The sequence below is a fragment of the Scyliorhinus canicula genome, chromosome 13 (genome assembly GCF_902713615.1).
Source record: "Scyliorhinus canicula chromosome 13, sScyCan1.1, whole genome shotgun sequence".
NCBI lineage: Eukaryota > Metazoa > Chordata > Chondrichthyes > Carcharhiniformes > Scyliorhinidae > Scyliorhinus > Scyliorhinus canicula.
This window is the reverse complement of record NC_052158.1, coordinates 125,720,713-125,740,523: the sequence shown is the minus strand read 5'-3', so window position 1 is coordinate 125,740,523 and position 19,811 is coordinate 125,720,713. Positions and strand designations below refer to the sequence as shown.

General features: G+C 44.3%; 1 protein-coding gene across 21 annotated transcripts in view; it reads left to right on the top strand.

Moving 5' to 3' along the window:
* Positions 1-1,256: 1,256 nt before the first annotated feature.
* The window catches only part of lrch3 (leucine-rich repeats and calponin homology (CH) domain containing 3), a 228,224-nt gene continuing 209,669 nt past the window's right edge, over positions 1,257-19,811 (top strand). For 12 of the 21 annotated variants that reach the window (XM_038816115.1, XM_038816128.1, XM_038816127.1 and 9 more), the window contains exon 1: positions 1,258-1,548. In XM_038816115.1, coding sequence (XP_038672043.1) covers positions 1,275-1,548 — 274 coding nt within the window. In that variant the 5' untranslated portion in view covers positions 1,258-1,274. Of the gene's footprint in view, positions 1,549-19,811 lie in introns of all 21 variants that reach the window. The other 9 variants (XR_005462855.1, XR_005462853.1, XR_005462854.1 and 6 more) reach the window with 2 other exon arrangements.

Below are 19,811 nucleotides of genomic sequence, written 5' to 3'. Positions count from 1 at the left end.
TTTTTCATAGATTTCATAGAATTTACAGTGCAGACAGAGGCCATTCAGCCCATCGAGTCTGCACCGGCTCTTGGAAAGAGCACCCTACCCAAGCCCAACCTCCACCCTATCCCCATAACCCAGTAACTCCACCCAACATTAAGGGCAATTTTGGACACTGAGGGAAATTTAGCATGGCCTATCCACCTACTTGCACATCTTTGGACTGTGGGAGGAAACCGGAGCACCCAGGGTAAACCCACGCACACACTGGGAGAACGTGCAGACTCTGCACAGTGACCCAAGCTGGGAATCAAACCTGGAACACTCGAGCTGTGAAGCAATTGTGATAACCACTGTGCTATTGTGCTGCCCCGCACTGCCCCTACCTATCTTCCACCCCTTTTTGAAGAGGTGGAAGATAGGTGTGGGTGGGCAGTACGTGGGCGGGTGGTGCGTGGGCGATAGATGTAGGCGGTGCGTGGGTGGGCCCGTGAATCGTTCACATGAATCATGTCCACATGTTTTGGGCCTGTCTGAAGCTTGGGAGATTCCGGCAGGAGTTTGTCGATGTTATGTCTGAGGTCTTGAAGGTGAAGGTGGTCCTGAGTCCAGAAGTGGCAATCTTTGGAGTGTCAGAAGACCTGGGAGCCCAGGGGGGGCGAGAGAAGCCGATGTCTTGGCCTTTGCTTCCCTATTGCAATGGTGGGACTCAGGACTGCCAAAACCACGGATTTGGGTGAGTGGCCTGGTAGGGTTCCTCAGGCTGGAGAAGATAAAAGTTTTGAATCTAACTACTCATCTAATAATCTTTGCTCAGAACCACCCTCTCCTCCCATAACTGAAGTTCCTCCTCCCTGGAACTATTTTAATGAATCTTTTCTGCACCCTCGGTAATGGCTTCATATCCTCCTTTAACGTACCCAGAAATTGAGACATTGGTGGTTCTTCCTCAAATGGAGCAATGTTTTATGAAAGTTCATAACTTGCTTTTGTACCCTTCCCGATATGGTAAGCCCAGGATGCTTTGTAAATCACTTTTCCAAACCACCCTGCCGCTTTCTATTATCATGCTCATCTCCCGCCAGGTTTCTCTGTCCCTGTAGAATTGCATTCACATTGCCTGTCCTCTTATTTCCTACCAAGATGAATCACAGCGCATGCATGATGGCCGTGGTGTTTTTTAAACTCCACATCTGGCTTCCCCGTCCGTTAGCTCGCACTTTCCTCACAGGCCACAGCTTCGAAGCGGCCGTTCAGCGCGCACGCGCACTCTGACCGGCGGCTGCTGGCACATGCGCAGTGCGGATCGAGGGTCTGCAATGGCGGCTGCGATGTTGATGTCGGAGTGTCAGCTCGGGATCGCAGGCGGCGGTGGGTCGAACGGACTGGGCGGAGGAGGCAGCGGCCACAATGGTGCCGGATCGGCTCCAGTCCCGTGGAACAGGAGTTTGGAGAGAGCGCTGGAGGAAGCTGCAGCGACGGGGGTGCTGAACTTAAGCGGGAGGAAACTGAAGGAGTTGCCGAGGAGCGCGGCGAATCAGGACCTGGCGGACACCACGCAGGCGGGTGAGTGCGAGCGGGCAGGCGGGACTCGCTGCTCGGCCGGGTCCGGGGCAAGCTCGCCGAGCGCTGCCTTCCGGATGAATTCTTTTTGGAACCATGTAATCCGTACCGTTTAAACGGGGCGGCGCGTGCGGCTCGCGCCTGCGTCCGAGCTCTGGGCACGCGCAGGGGTGGGAGGGGGAGGCCTGGCTGCCCCGGCAGAAAGGGCCCCTCCCTGACGGCTTGGCAGCTTCCGTTACTGCTAACTGGCCAGCGGTGAAGGAACGTGTTGTTGCTGCTAGCGCCTGAGCAGTTTGGAAAGTATTTAATTATGTTAATTTATGATCAGATCTAATTTTCACAACATTAGTTGCGTCGTCGCAGATTGACTCCAACCACTTCTAACACTGGGCTCAGACTGGTTGTTGAGGGGCGCACCAGGAGAGAGTAAAATGTTGTTTCAATTGGGAAAACATGGACGAAGAGACACTGGACACAGCTCCATCATAGTTCTTTGCAAATCCTTAAGATGTTCGATTATCTGCTGTTCGTGCAATGTTACAGTTGGGTCTATTGTTATGGTTGCAACTACATTGTATCTTGCACAAGTCCTCCGATCCTTCCCGCAAGACACTGCGAGTAAATTGAAAGTTTAATTGGGTAGGAACGGAGTGGACCATTCGGCCCATCGAGCCTATCCTGCCAATTAGCCCAATCAGACCACAGAATTCCTGAATTTCTGGGAGTGTGTGATGAGTATTAATCTTGATGACAAAAAAATGTATGTGATACCCATCATACAATCATTATAATAACCGTTTATTGTCACAAGTATGAAGTTACCGTGAAAAACCCCTAGTCGCCACATTCCAGCGCCTGTTCGGGTAAGCTGGTACATAGAACATTACAGCGCAGTACAGGCCCTTCGGCCCTCGATGTGGCGCCGACCTGTGAAAGCCCATCTACACTATTCCCTTATCGTCCATATGCCTATCCAATGACCATTTGAATGTGTTTAGTGTTGGCGAGTCCACAACTGTTGCAGGCAGGGCATTCCACGCCCTTACTACTCTGAGTAAAGAATTTACCTCTGACATCTGTCCTGTATCTATCTCCCCTCAATTTAAAGCTATGTCCCCTCGTGCTGGACATTACCATCCGAGGAAAAAGGCTCTCAATGTCCACCCTATCTAATCCTCTGATCATCTTGTATGCCTCAATTAAATCACCTCTTAACCTTCTTCTGTCTAAGGAAAACAGCCTCAAGCCCTTCAACCTTTCCTCGTAAGATCTTCCCTCCATACCAGGCAACATCCTTGTAAATCTCCTCTGTACCCTTTCCAATGCTTCCACATCCTTCCTATAATGCAGCGACCAGAACTGCACGCAATACTCAAAATGCTACTGCACCAGAGTTTTGTACAACTGCAACATGACCTCATGGCTCCCAAACTCAATTCCTCTACCAATTCCCGTACCAGCCTCCCCGGACAGGCGCCGGAATGTGGCGACTAGGGGCTTTTCACAGTAACTTCATTGAAGCCTACTCGTGACAATAAGCCATTTTCATTTTCATTTCATTTCATTTCAATAAAAGCTAACACACCGTACACCTTCTTAACAACCTTCTCAACCTGGGTGGCAACTTTCAGGGATCTATGTACATGGACACCGAGATCTCTCTGCTCATCCACACTAGCAAGAATCTTACCATTAGCCCAGTACACTGTCTTCCTGTTATTCCTTCCAAAATGAATCACCTCACACTTTTGTGCATTAAACTCCAATTTGCCACCTTTCAGCCCAGCTCTGCAGCTTATCTATGTCCCTCTGTAACTTGTAACATCCTTTTGCACTGTCCACAACTCCACTGACTTTAGTGTCATCTGCAAATTTACTCACCCATCCTTCTACGCCCTCCTCCAGGTTATTTATAAAAATGACAAACAGCAGCGGCCCCAAAACAGATCCTTGTGGTACACCACTACAGTAGTAACTGGACACCAGTCTGAACATTTCCCATCAACCGCCACCCTTTGTCTTCTTCCAGCTAGCCAATTTCTGATCCAAATTGCTAAATCACCCTGAATCCCATGCCTCTGTATTTTCTGCAATAGCCTACCGTGGGGAACCTTATCAAATGCTTTACTGAAATCCATATACACCACATCAACTGTTTACCCTCATCCACCTGTTTGGTCACCTTCTCAAAGAACTCAATAAGGTTTGTGAGGCACGACCAACCCTTCACAAAACCATGTTGACTATCTCTAATCAAATGATTCCTTTCCAGATGATTATGCATCCTATCTCTTATAAACCTTTCCAAGACTTTGCCCACAACAGAAGTAAGGCTCACTGGTCTATAGTTACAGTGTCAATCCCCGTGTGTTAACATAAACAAATGACAAAAAGGAATCAGGAATCACCCATAGTCACCATTACCACATACAGTCCCTCTCCCCTCAACCCTCCCAACCCCCCTAATGTTCGATGCGATCCAATTCTCAAAAGTGCATAATGAATAACGGCATAAATTGTAGAACCCCTCCACCCTCCCCTCAGTTCAAATTTGACCTTTTCAAGCATCAAGAATTCCAGCAGGTCCCCCGCCACGCCAGGGCACAAGGTGGAGAGGTTGATCTCCACCCGAACAGGATCCGCGTTCGGATGATCAACGAGGCGAAAGCTACAACATCTGCCTCCGTGCCCGTTTCCAACCCCGGCTGGTCCGACACCCCGAATAGGGCCTCCCGAGGGCCCGGATCCAGTTTCACATGCACCACTTTAGAGATTACCCTAAACACCTCCTTCCAGTAATCCCTCAGCTTTGGACAGGACCAAAACATATGAACGTGGTTTGCCCCCCCCCCCCCCCCCCCCCCCCCCCCCCCCACCCACCCACACACACACACACACACACACACACACACACACACAAAGCGTTCACACACATCTTCTATCCCCTCAGAGAGCTGGCTCATTCTCGCCCTTATCAGGTGCGCTCTATACACCACCTTCAGCTGTATCAGCCCCAACCTCGCACAAGAGGTGGAGGCGTTCGGAGCACCTCACACCAGAACCCCTCCTCCATACCGTCTCCCAACTCTTCCTCCCACTTTGCTCTGATCCCTTCAAGCGGCGCCTTCTCCTCCTCCAAAATAGCCCCGTAAACTGCCGATACTGCCCCTTTCTCCAGTCCCCCTGTCTTCAGCACCTCCTCCAGCAATGTGGAAGCCGGCTCTACTGGGAAGCTCTGTATCTCCTTTCTGACAAAGTCTCGACTCTGCATGTATCTAAATATTTCCCCCTGCTCCAACCCACACTTCACTCCCAGCTCCTTCAATCCCGCAAAACGACCCCCAAGAAATAAATCTTTTAGTGTCCTAATTCTTTTCTCCTCCCAGCTCTGAAAATTTCCATCCCACTTCCCTGGCTCAAATCTGTGGTTCCCCAAATCTGCATTTCCCTTGACCCTGCCCCCAATCCGAAGTGCTGTCGAAACTGCCTCCAAATTCTCAACAAAGCTATTACCACCAGACTCCCTGAGTATCTCCCCGGGTCCATCGGGAGCGGTGCTGTCGCTAGCGCCTTCAATCCCGACCCTTACCAAAACTCTCCTCCATTGAGACCCATTGGGAGTCAACCCCTCTGACCCAGCTCTGTACCTTCTCATATTCGCCGCCCAGTAATAATACATCAGGTTCGGAAGACCCAAATCCCTTGCCTGCCTTCCTCTGTAGTAGCACTTTTTAAATTCTGGCCACCTTTCCTCCCCATATGAATGAGATAACCATCCCTTCAATCTCTCTAAAAAATACCTTTGGCAGGAAAATCAGCAGGCATTGAAAAATAAACAGGAATCGCGGCAGCACATTCATTTTAACTGCCTGTACCTGACCCGCCAGTGACAGAGGGAGACCATCCCACCTTGCCCGATCAGCTTTCACCCTCCCCACCAAACTAGAAATGTTGTACCTACGGAGCCCCGCCAAATCACGAGCAACCTGCGCCCCCAGGTATCTAAAGTTAGTCCCTGTCTTACGGAATGGCAGCCTCCCAACCCAGCCCCCACCCCTGGCCGAGACACCACAAAATATTCACTCTTGTCTAAATTTAATTTGTACCTTGAGGAAAGAGTGATTTCAAATAAACCTGTTGGACTTTAACCTGGTGTTGTGAGACTTCTTACTGTGCCCACCCCAGTCCAACGCCAGCATCTCCACATCAAAGATGACAGCAGAAGGTTAGAAAGCAGATGGTAAGAACTGTATAAAGAAACTTACAAGGGATGTCTAAAGCACCATAAATGCTTTTATAGTTACATTCGGAAAAAGAGGCTGGTCAGGAGCATTGTCGGCCTGTTAAAAGTTGATAATTGTAATATAGTAGAGTCAATGATTTCAAAAGTAAATTGAATAAACACTTGAGGGCTACAGAGATAAAGTGGGGGGTTGGATTTACTGAATTCCTCTGCAGAGAGCTAACATGGACTCAATGGGTCAAATAGCCTCCTCCCTTGTCATTATGATTCTAGTTGTAAAAGAAAATAAAGAAATCGGGGGGGCAATATGAGTAATTACTTTGCATTGGTATTTACCGTAGAGGAAGAGAGGGATAACATGCCAGTCTTCCCAGGAAAACAAATATTGAACCAGAGAGTCACCAAAGTTAGCATAAGCAAAATAACAATAATTAAGAAAATAATACCATGACAGAGTGACATCCCCAGAATCCAGTAGTTTTCACCCTAGGATTTAAGTCGGTGAGAATATTGCAGTTGCACGAACTATAATCTTGTAAAAAAAATTTGATTCAGCAATGTCACTCTGCTATTTAGGACAAATGAGGGGGGAAACCATGAAATTATAGGCAAGTTTGTCTGACATCTATTGTTAGAATCTATAATCAAGGATAGAGTGGCAACACCCTAAAATTTCAGCATAGTGCATCAGCTTGAATTTGTAAAGATTAGTTCATGTTTGATGAACGTGATTGAATGTTTTGAAAAGGTGCCTAAAGTAATACTACTGACTATGGATATTATTTATATGGAATTTCAGAGGTATTTAATGAAGTCTTAAGAAAGTGTCTGCTAAAGGTAAAGCTCATGGAATTGAAGGCAAATTATTGATTTGGTTGAGCAGAAAGTCTAACTTGCAGGGTGTGATGAATTGCATCCCAAAAATGTCTGCTTTGGCGCCTCAAGTATTCACCTTTGATTAGTTAGATGATTTGAATAATTATTATTCAAGTTTATTGATGATGTAAAGATAGTCACCATTGTAACTATAGGGATGACATGGTGGCGTAGTGGTATTGTCAGCAGACTAGTTATTCCGAGACCCAGAGCAATGTTCTGGGATTCAAATCCCACCATGGCAGATGGTGAAATTTGAATTCAATAAAGATCAGTTGGGGGGAAAAAAAAAACATCTGGTTCACTAATGTCCTTTAGGGGAAGGAAATCTGCCTTCCTTACCTTTTCTGGCCTACATGATTCCAGATCCATAGCAATGTAGTTGGTTGACCCTGAAACTCTGGCAAGCCACTTGGTTCAAGGGCAATTGAGATGGGCAGTAAATGCTGGCCCAGCCAGTGATACCCACATCTAAAAATGAATGTAGAATGCATTGAATCCAGACAGTGCGGAAGGAGGCCATTTGGCACTCTACCGAAGCCCATTCCCCATAACACTAATTGCCAATTCACCTAATCAGCACATCTTTGGACTGTGGGAGGAAACTGGTGCACGCAGAGGAAACCCACACAGATATGGGAAGCACTCGTTCTGTGAGACAGCAGTGCCAACCACTGTGCCGGATGGAAATGTAAGATAAAAATCATCCCTAAAAGGATAGATGGTGAAAAGCTAGAGAGGATGGACCCAAGGATATTTAGGGCCAGAGCACATAAAAGTCACGGATAGGTGCAGAAGATAATAATAAAGACCTATGCATTGAGAGCACTTGAATGCAAAGGGGTTGAAGTCATGCAACAAAAACAGAAAATACTGGACAATCTCAGCAGGCCTGACAGCATCTGTAGAGAGAGAAAGGAGCTATAGACTTGAGTCTGGATGATTCTTTGTCAAAGCCATCTAGACTCTGTCTTAGTTCCATTCTCTCTCCACAGATGCTGCCAGACCTGTTGAGATTGTCCAGCAATTACTGCTATTATTTTAGATTACAGCTTCCACAGTAATTTGCTTTTATTTACAGGTTAAAGTCATGATTAAACCTGGACTAAGTACTGTGTTCATTTCTGGACACTGTATGTTAGGAAGCATATATTAGAACATAGAACAGTACAGCACAGAACAGGCCCTTCGGCCCTCAATATTGTGCCGAGCCATGATCACCCTACTCAAACCCACATATCCACCCTATACCCTTAACCCAACAACCCCCCCTTAACCTTACATTTATTAGGACACTACGGGCAATTTAGCATGGCCAATCCACCTAACCCGCACATCTTTGGACTACATTAGCCTGGATAGAATGCTGTACAAATTTCCCAGAATGATAACTGGGCTGCAAGTATTAAATTATGAGCAGGTTGGGGTGAATTCCTTGCAATTTAGAACTTGAAAGGGTAACGAGCAGTTTTCAAAATTATGGGGAACTGTTAGAGAGTCAGAAACAATTTCTGCTTGTTGGGGAGCCAAGGATGCAGGGACATAGCCAAAAGTTAGGGTGGGTTTTTCAGGATCGATGTGAAAAAGCAATCCTAAATACAAAGGGTGGTATGAGTTTGTGCTCTTCCCCAAATGGTAGTTGATGCTGGATGAGTTAATTTAAAATCTGTGATTAATAAAAATAAATTTTTATTAATCAAAGGTACTTTGGCATTTGGGACAAAGGCAGGGAGAATTGGACCACAGAATTGCCGTGATCTCATTGAATTGCCGTAATAAATTTGTCTGCTATCCATCCAGTACCATGAACTTGGCAAGTGTTTTTATGATATGACACTGAGAAGACCACCTCTTAACACTACTCTTTTTGAAAATAATTTCAGTGGGAGAATGCTACATTAATCTATTGGGCAATATGTGCCGAATAATTTTGATTAATATTTTTTAATTTTAATATTCTTTATCATCACAATATAGTTTGATTTTAATATCACATATCTCTTTCATATCATCAGAAGGATGTGTAAAGGAAATAGAGAAGAATAATCCATATTTATAATGTTGAAAAGCATCCCATTGCACTACAAAGGGTGAGCCTGCAAAAATATGTTATTTGGAGTAATCGGAGAGGTGTGCTTGGAGGACAGTTAAGTGTCTTTGATCTAAAAGCAGGTTGGGGGGGGGGAGTCAACTCAGGCCAATTTAAAAAGAGCAACTTTAACTCACTCCCAGTGAGCCAGAGAAGACACAGCCAGAGTGAGATACAGCGAAGAGTGAGTTTGGGAATTTGAACCTAGGTGAGAATTTGAAGCTGGGTAGGGAGGAGGTGCTTTTTATCCCTGGTCAGTGACTGGTAAATACTTTGTCTTTTCATTTGTATATTTATTAATTTTTTATTTCGTTTTTTTGGAATTGTAGTTGTATAAGTTAACCTAAGGTTTAAGACACGGCCGGAGATCCCAGACCTGTGTCATGCTCCCCATGTGCGATATGGGAGCTCAGGGACACGTCCACTATCCCTGGCTCCTTCACGTGCAAGAAGTGTGCCCAGTTGCAGCTCCTGTTAGACTGCTTGACGGCTCTGGAGCTGCGGATGGACTCACTTTGGAGCATCCGCAATGCTGAGGGCGTTGTTAATATCATGTTTAGTGGGTTGGTCACACCACAGGTGAATGTTACTGAGGGAGATAGAAAATGGGTGACCAAACGACAGAGCAAGAGTAGGAAGGCAGTGCAGTCATCTCCCTGCGGTCATCTCCCTGCAAAACGGATATACCGCTTTGGATACTGTTGAGGGAGATGGCTCACCTGGGGAAGCTGCAGCTCGGTTCATGGCTCCGTGGCTGGCTCTGCTGCGCAGCAGGGCAGGAAGAAGAATGGCAGGACTACAGTGATAGGGGACTCAATCGTAAGGGGAATTGACAAGCGGTTCTGTGAACGCAATTGAGACTCCAGGATGGTATGTTGCCTCTCTGGTGCAAGGGTCAAGGATGTCTCTGAGCGGCTGCAGGACATTCTTGGGGGGGGGGGGGGGGGGGGGTTGGGGGGCGGAGAACAGCCAGCTGTCGTGGTGCACATAGGCACCAACGATCTAGGTAAAAAAAACGGGATGAGGTCCTACAAGCTGAATTCAGGGAGTTAGGAGTTAAACTAAAATGTAGGACCTCAAAGGCAGTAATCTCAGCATTGCTGCAGTGCCAGGTGCTCGTCAGAGTAGGAATGTCAGGATAGATAGGGTGAATGCGTGGCTCGAGAGATGGTGCAAGAGGGAGGGATTCAAATTCCTGGGGCATTGGAACTGGTTCTGGGGGAGGTGGGACCAGTACAAACCGGACGGTCTGCACCTGGGCAGGACTGGAACCGACGTCCTGGGGGGGTATTTTCTTGAGCTGTTGGGGAGGGTTTAAACTAATGTGGCAGGGGAATGGGATCCAATGTAGGACATCGGAGGGAAGTAAAACGGGACCAGAAGCAAAAAGCAGTAAGGGGGAAAGTGTAAGGCAGAGAAGCCATAGTCAAAAATCAAAAAGGGCCACAGGACAAGGTAGAGTGACTGAGGAGAGTGTGAAAAGGGAGGTGGCCAATGCAGAATTGAGGGTGTTGTCCCTAAATGCGCGCAGTATACGGAACAAAGTAAATGAGCTTTTGCGCACATTCAAATTGGCCAGTATGATGATGTGGGCGTGGTTGCAAGGGGATCAGGGCTGGGATCTAAATATCCAAGGATACATGTCCTATCGAAAGGGGTGAGACCCTCGCAGACACAGGGAGAATGTGAAAATTCCACACGGACAGTGACCCAGAGCTGGGATCGAACCTGGGACGTCGGCGCCGTGAGGCAGCAATGCTAACCACTGTGCCACCGTGCTGCCCAGGTTATACGCTTTTGAAGGAGGAATCTAGGCATAGACTATTTTCTAAATGGGGAAATGCTTCAGAAAGTAGAAGCACAAAGGGACTTGGGCGTCCTTGTTCACAATTCTCTTGAGGTTAATGTGCAGGTTCAGTCGGCAGTTAAGAAGACAAATGCAATGTTAGCATTCATGTCAAGATGTCTAGAATACAAGACCAAGGATGTACTTCTGAGGCTCTGGTCAGACCCCATTTGGAGTATTGTGAGCAGTTTAGGGCCCCATATCTAAGGAAGGATGTGCTGGCCTTGGAAAGGGCCCAGAGGAGGTTTACAAGAATGATCCCTGGAATGAAGAACTTGTCGTATGAGGAACGTTTGAGGACCCTGGGTCTGTACTCGTTGGAGGTTAGAAGGATGAAAGGGGATCTTATTGAAACATACAAGATACTGCGAGGCCTTGATAGAGTGGACGTGGAGAGGATGTTTCCACTTGTATGAAAAACTAGATCCAGAGGACACCATCTCAGATTAAAGGGACGATCCTTTAAAACAGAGATGAGGAGGAATTTTTTCAGCCAGAGGGTGATGAATCTGTGGAACTCTTTGCCACAGAAGGCTGTGGAGGCCAATTCCCTGAGTGTCTTTAAGGCAGAGATAGATAGGTTCTTGGTTAATAACGGGATCAGGGGTTATGGGGAGAAGGCAGGAGAGTGGGGATGAGAAAAATATCGGCTATGATTGAATGGCGGAGCAGACTCGATGTGCCAAGTGGCCTAATTCTGCTCCCATGTCTTATGGTCTTATAGTCAGCTTTTGAGGAGAGGCAGGTGGAGAGCCAGAGAAGTTTGGAGAAGGAACAACAGAGAATGGGCATAGCTACCAACAATGGGGTAAGGGGAGATTGCAAATGTATATCAAAGCAAAGCATAGCTCCTCGGCAAGGAAGGGATGAAGCTATGCAGAGGGTTTCAAATCGTGAGAATTTTAAATTGAAGATGTTGGGGGGGGCTGGCAGCTAAAGAAGGCTCTGGACAGGAATGATAGGAGAAAAGTATCTTGACTGGGATAGTATATGGGTAGCAGAGTTTTCGATTATCTTAGTTTATGTAGGGTGTCAGATTGGTGGTCAGAAAGGAAAACATTAGAATAGTTGAGTGTGGTAGTGACACATGAATGAGGGTTTCAGCAACACATTGCCTGATGCAGGGGTGGAAGTGGAAAATGAGGTGGAAGTAGGTGATCTTTGTGATGGAAATGGCAAGTAGTCAGATTTGCCTTGGTATAATCAGTGGTGTAGGGGATGGAATCAGTTGCAAGCATGTTGAGTTTCTGCCAGGAATGAAAATGATGGCCTCAGGATTTGCATTGTTTAACTGATTTACAACCAGATGTCAGACAGTTAATAAAACAGTAGAGAAATGCACAAGATGGGATACAGCTTTGTATTGGTGGTAACTGACCCCATGTTTGTGGATAATATTGCCCAAGGTCTTTGCTAATTGCTTGACAGAGAGCAGTGTTCCCATTAACGCTTTGCGCTTTCATTTATCAAGGCAAATATTTATCATTTTAAAATCTGTGAAAATTTGTTTGTGAATTTATGTTTCAGTAACTGTTGGATAAGCTTTTTTGTAATAACATTTTAAAACACATTATATCTCAAAATTTTCATATACCCAAAATTCCCTTTAACTCTTTCCCCTCATTTGATTGACAATACCAATATTATGTAATATATATTGTTCACTGGTTTCCCAAATTCCATATGCTTTTCCAATTTGCACTTGAAACATGGAGATGTTTATTTAAGGGTTCACTTACCAGGTTGCAACTGTAATGCTCAAATGCTGCAATTTAGTTCTGCTGTCTTGTGCAGCGTAGTTTGGTGGGGCATTGTGTACGATTTGGGCTGGTATGTCACTGTACCATTATTTCAGAATCCTGCAAATTTAGGATTTTAACTTTAAATTAGACTACCAGTTCCTTCAAGAAATTTCAGAGTTCTTAAGTTTTTACCCTAGCATATTATGAAACTGATGCAAACATGGGGGACTGTGTGAAGTTTGCACATACTTCCCGTGTCTGCATGCCTTTGCCTTGTCTATGATCCTTCACTTTTCCACTAACATTTTCCTGCACATTTATCCAATTTAATTTTAAAAGTTAATATGGTCCATTCTTTCACTACTGTTTCTGATAGGCATTTCATATCCTAACAATGCTCTGTGTATGGAAACAAAATCTCCTAATCTGTTCCTTTGGCGATTGTCAAACTTGTGTCATCTGATCAGAGAAAATTAATTTTCCCAATTGACCTTGAAAGCCTCAAAGCTTTAAACAATTTCATCATATCTGTTCATTATTCCAGTGAAAAGTGCCCGTGCCAGTGATTGTTGGGGGTGCGTGATGCTGGCGGGATGGGAGGGGGTCTGAAGGAGGACCCAATGGGGGGGGCCCTGATGTCAGTGTCCTTTGGGGAAAGAAGGTGGTGGAGGTCGTTGATACTAGCAAGGATTGGTGTGGGGATTTTCCTGTCACTATTGGATTGAGGTGTCCTTTGGAAACTGAGTACAATTTCTATGAAGCCGGGCTTGCGAGTATGCCAGTGCAAAACCTGCCCCCCCCCCCCAAAAAAAAAATCCCACGTGTAGATGGATTGCGATCTGATTCACACCCAACCACTGGTGGGAATTGCACCTCCTTTCCTGCCGGAGACCATACTTGGGGTTTAGTTCTCCCAAAATCTTCCCTATATCTGCAAACATAGATGAAACTCTCTCACAATGGCCCAATAAATATATTTTTTTGGATTCTCTTTATTTTTGTAATGTAATAAATGTACTCTCTATCCCATGTTTAAAGCTTTATTAACTGTCCCCTGACTTTGGCGTTGCGTATTTGAACTCCATAAATCTCTCTGCTTCTGTACTCCTTTTACAATGTTAAGATTTAGTGTCTATGTTCTCTCCTTTATGCTCCCTAAGTATATCATTCCAAATCTCTGACCTTTATCTGCCCAATTTTACATTTTATTCAGAGTCAGTAATTGCACATGTATTATGAATATGGAATTAAACCTTTTGTCTGTGAATACTGGACACATTTCAGTTGGAATTGGTAGATCGATATCAACCAAATGTAAATCTGTTCTCTGTCCTTGTATATGATGAACTGATGACTCGATGCTGCTTAATGCTTAAACTAAACCTTCACTGTGGAATAGGGATGATTTAAAATACCTAGTTTCATTTGCAAGTTTGCAGCCTCCACTGACTGTGATACTATTGACTAAAATAGGACTTCAATTATGAAATAAGGTTATATTGTGAGTTTTGGTTTAATATTCTAGAGGATTTGTTGTAAACATACTTCTAAGGCATCATGTACTGAAAAACCTGTTATCAGTTTCTATTAAATGAATAAGTAACATTTCTCACTTACGGTATTAAGATGCATATTATGATTCCTGTTCTAAGCCAAAAATGCTAACATTGAATGGCCTGCATTTCCAAATATTAAATATATGTTGTAATTTTTCTTTGATCAGAAACTGGTTAATTGGTTATTTTTTATTCTTCATTTGTAAGAAGTAACATATCAACTGATTTCTTCATGCCATTATTTCCTGTAACAGCCTCCCCGAACAGGCGCCGGAATGTGGCGACTAGGGGCTTTTCACAGTAACTTGGGGCTGGTTTAGCTCACTGGGCTAAATCGCTGGCTTTTAAAGCAGACCAAGCAGGCGAGCAGCACGGTTCGATTCCCGTACCAGCCTCCCCGAACAGGTGCCGGAATGTGGCGACTAGGGGCTTTTCACAGTAACTTCATTGAAGCCTACTCGTGACAATAAGCGATTTTCACATTGTATTTTCACTGTGTTTGTTACCTCTCTACATTTTAAATGTAAACTTAGTCCATCCCTAGATTTTTCTTGTGCAGTGACCTACTTGATGTAGTTTTCAACTTGGGGCTTGAAGGGGATTAAACATCGTAAAAGTTCTAAGTCGAAAACTATTCCGCAGTCTTTGCTTCTGCTTTGTTTCTTTGCGAATTTTGCCAGGAAATAGGAAAGCAGGTGTATCCACATCGGGCCTGATTACCTCAGGGTTTCCTTCAGCTATTCCTGTGATTTGTGTTTGAATATTTTTGGATCCCATCTCGACTTTCCTTCTAATGTTTCTGTACAGAGAATGATTGTTGGTACTGTACTTTAGTTTTGATTATGTTGCAACTTCAGTCTGGCAGCTTTAAATACATAAACTTAAGCAAGAGATTGAAAGTTAAAGTGGCAGTGGTAAATTGTGGGTAATGCTAGTAAACTAAAATATTGCAGACAATTTTTCTAGTATGTAGAATATGTTTTCCCCAGTCTTTTCCTGAAGATGCAGCTTCTTTTTGGGGTACATTTTTATTGGCAGCAGCCGTTCTGCTTTCTGTCTCCTAAGTATTTATTTCCCCCATGTATGAATCTTGCTTTTATGTGAAAGCAACACAGCTGGAAATCATTTTGTCCTTACTTGAGAGCTGCACACAACCGCGAGGATCCTATCGAAGTTTGTTTTCCCCAGCTGTAATCAAGGAGTGTGGAAAACCTCTTGTGCGTTGGATCTTGTAGTCTGTCGGATTCAAAACTTTGCCGTGAAGTGCATTTATCTACAAGCTGACTCTCTAAAACTTGCAGCACTATGTTACACTGTGGAACAGCCATTAGAAACATACAACATTGGAATTAAATATACAAAGAAAGAAAAGCAATGTAAAATTCCGCAACAGTTTAAAAATAAAAGAAGATATTGTCACCAAACTACAAACTAAAGGGTTCAATCCCTGATTTATGCTGAACTAGCTGATCTGAGTTGGGGTTCAATAGGGACACTAGCAAATAATTATCCTCGTGTACCTTGGTGGAGAAAGCAAAAATCAGCCTCAGTTTTTTTCTTCTGATTGTTGTATTCTCCTGGAAGGGAGACACTCCACAGTTGAAACAAAAGAGATAATGTTGGAAAATCTCAGCAAGTCTGGCAGCATCTGTAGGGAGAGAAAAGAGCTAATGTTTCGAGTCCGATGACGCTTTGTCAAAACGGTTGGGTAGCCTGCTGATGTCATGGATAATGGTCACTTGGCTGAGGTAGAAGCAGCCGTTTGCCTCCTGTTGCACTTTATACCAATAAGGAGGTCAGCACCTTTTTGAGAGCGAGAGGGGAGAAAATCAGAATAAACTAAAAAAGACTGAAAGAATAACTCACATACTATTTCTTTTAATGTAGAATTATTCTCAAATAATCTAACTGTGAGCCTAATTTTCTGTAGTGAATTTTAGTCTCCTAATTCCATATTTTGGAACAAAATTAAGAAGTACAACAACTGTAACCTTTACCGAGCAATTATTGTCCCCAGCTGTAGTGATGATGCAATGGGACAAAAATGTGTTGAGAAGTTGTTCAGTATGAGCTTTAAAATGAAATTCTGGAATTGTGCCAATGTTGCTTCCTTCTAAAAAATATTTTAAAACTAAGTCGTGTGTCACAACAGTAACTCTGCAACAAAGAATTTGTGGGGGAAAATTATAATTTTGAAAATGTGAACCTAATGACGGTCTTCCTCGAGCCAGCTCTTGATTTTTTTTGATGAGCAAAAGTTGTACTCTTAACCATTTATGCACTCCCAAGCACCAACGTGTGATTTTTAAGATTGTTAAAATTTAAGTGATTTCCTCTCACTAGAAATTAGCACATGCTTCAAGTTTGTAAGGCATGAATAGAAATATAAAAATATATAAAGTATATAAAAATAGCAAATATGATATGAATAGAAATATAAAAAGTATATAAAAAAAAGCAAATATGACATTTGGTTTCTGCCTTAATCCCAAATGTATGTCCAACATTTATTTCACCATCCTGCCTGTGCAAATACTTTGATGTGATTGGTTGCTTAACATGTTTTAGTTTATTATTTTCATAGGATCTGAGCCTCTCTAGCCAGCATGTTGCCCATCCCTAATTACCTAATCCTTCAATTGCTGCAGTTAATCTTATCATAGAATTTACAGTGCAGAAGGAGGCCATTCAGCCCATCGAGTCTGCACTGGCTCTTGGAAAGAGCACCCCACCCAAGGTGAACACCTCCACCCTATCCCCATAACCCAGTAACCCCACCCAACACTAAGGGCAATCTTGGACACTATGGGCAATTTATCTTGGCCAACCCACCTAACCTGCACATCTTTAGACTGTGGGAGGAAACCGGAGCACCCGGAGGAAACCCACGCACACACGAGGAAGATGTGCAGACTCCGCACAGACAGTGACCCAAGCCGGAATCGAACCTGGGACCCTGGAGCTGTGAAGCATTTGTGCTATCCACAATGCTACCGTGCTGCCCAATCTGATGTTGTTACAACCATATTGTTGTTCCAGGGTTTTGGCCCATCGACAATGATTGAAAAACAAATGGTGCTCAGTCAGGATGGTGTGTGACTTGGAGAGAAACTTACAGGCGGTGATGTTCCCATGCACCTGCTGCCCTTGCCCTTCTAGGTAATAGTGGTTGTTGGTGTGGAAGATACCGCTGAAGGAATCTTGTTGAGTTTTCAGCAGTGTATATTGTAGATGCACAGACTGCTGCCACTGTGCAAGGGCGACGGAGGAAGTAAATGTTTAAATGGATGGAAGCAAGCGGGCTGCTTTAGCTTGGATGTTATTGATCTTCTTGAATGTTGTTGTAGTTGCCCTCATCTCGGCAGGTGGAGCACATACTGTCACATTGCATCCCTGATTTGTGCCTTGCAGGCTTCAAGGGGTCGGGAGGTAAATACTCACTGTAGAATTCTCAGCTGCTTACCTGCTTTTTTAGTCATGGTATTTATATTACTGGTAATAATAATAATATTTATTGTTGTCACAAGTAGGCTTACATTAACACTGCAGTGAAGTTACTGTGAAAATCCCAGAGTCGCCACAATCCGGCACCTGTTCGGGTAAACTGAGGGAGAATTCAGAATGTCCAATTCACCTAACAAGCATGCCTTTCGGGACTTGTTGGAGGAAACTGGACTTGGAGATGAAACCCATGCAGACACTGGGAGAACGTGCAGACTCTGCACAGACAGTGACCCAAGCGGGAATCGAACCCGGGTCCCTGGTGCTGTGAAGCAACAGTGCTAACTACTGTGACACCATACAGTTCAGTTTCCGATCAGTGGTAATCCCCTGAGATGTTGATTGTGGGGAATTAAGTGATGGTAATGCCATGGGGAAATGGTTAGATTGTCTCTCGTTGGAGATGGCTATTGCCTGCTACTTGTGTGACGTGATAGTTACTTGTCATTTAACAACCCTCGTCTGACAGTTGTCCAGGTCTTGCTGCATATGGACATTGACTGCTGCTTATCTGAGGAGTCACGAATCGTCCAAACATTGTGCAATCATCAGCGATGGAGGGAAGGTCATTGGTGAAGTAGCTGAAGATAGTTGGGCTTGGGATACTACCCTGAGGAACTCCAACAATGATGTTCTGGGACTGAGATGATTGACTCCCAGGAACTGCCAACTTCTTCCTTTGTGCCATGTATAACACCAATCAGTGGAAAGTTTTCCTCATGATTCCCACTGACTTCAGTTTTGCTGGGGCTCCTTGATGCTAGATTCAATCAAATGCTACTTTGATGTCAAGGGCAGTCACTCTCACTTGAGTTCAGCTCTTTTGTCCATGGTTGGATCAAGGCTGTAATTAGGTCAGGAGCTCCGCGATCCTCACATAACCCCATCTAAGCTTCTTAAGACCAAAAGACAGAGGAGCAGAATTAGCCCTCCCGGCCCATCTGCCATTCAATCATGGCTGGTATTTTTCTCATCCCCATTCTCCTGCCTTCTCCCCATAACCCTTGAGTCCCTTATTAATCAAGAACCTATCTCTCTCTGTCTTAAAGACACTCAGGGAATTGGCCTCCATAACCTTCTGCGGCAAAGAGTTCCACAGATTCACCACCCTCTGGCTGAAGAAATTCTTCCTCATCTCTATTTTAAAGGATCGTCTCTTTCGTCTGAGATTGTGTCCTCTGCTTCTATTATTAGTTTTTCCTACAAGTGGAAACATCCTCTCCACATCCACTCTTTCCAGGCCTCACAATATCCTGTAAGTTTCAATCAGATCCCCCCTCATCCTTCTAAACTCCAACGAATACAGACCCAGCATCCTCAACCGTTCCTCTTACGACAAGCTCGTCATTCCAGGGATCATTCTTGTGAACCTCCTCTGGACCCTTTCCAAGGTCAACACATCCTTCCTTAGATACGGGGCCCAAAACTGCTCACAATACTCCAAATGGGGTCTGACCAGAGCCTCAGAAGTACATCCCTGGTCTTGTATTCTAGCCCTCTTGACATGAAAGCTAACATTGCATTTGCATTTATAACTGCCAACTGAACCTGCATGTTAACCTTAGGAGAATCGTGAACAAAGACTCCCAAGTCCCTTTGTGCTTCTGATTTCCTAAGCATTTCCCCATTTAGAAAATAGTCTATGCCTCCATTTCTCCTTCCAAAGTGCATAGCCTCACACGTTTCCACATTGTAATCTATCTGCCACTTCTTTGCCCACTCTCCTCGCCTGTCCAAGTTCTACTGCAGCCTACCTGCTTCCTCAATACTACTGTTCCTCTACAGACCTTTGTATCATCTGAAAACTTAGCAACAGTGTCTTCAGTTCTTTCTTTGAGATCATTAATGTATATTCATTGAACAGATTATTGATGCCATTGTCGATGACACCTTCCATCACTTGCTGATCCCTTTGATGGTGCCGAATTCCAACTGATGCCAGTAAAGGGAAAATCTGCACCACAGAAATCACGAGATCTTTGTAGGTAACTTTCATTGGGGTCAGAGACAAATATCATTTCCCTAACCACATAATCTATCCATCCATGCCCATATTCATGGTTTAGATTGTGTTAAATTATGAGAAATATTGAAATGATGGAGTGAAATGGAAACAAATTGGCTCAGACCTATACTGGAAATAACCTATCTGAGCATCAGGTGTGGGCAGTCTCAAGTTCAACCATGACACCATCCACAGTTTCTTGTACACTATAATAAACCTTGATGTGCAGAATAATATTTGGTTAAAATGCATAAAGCCTATTATCGCTTGGAAAACGTGTTGGGAGTTTAAGGGGGAAGAAATTGGCGGTTTGATACTGGATTAATACCAGATGCTTGTGGTGTTATTAGGACGGATAAGGGATTGGATAGCTAACAGTAAACAAAGAGTTTGCATAAATGGGTCATG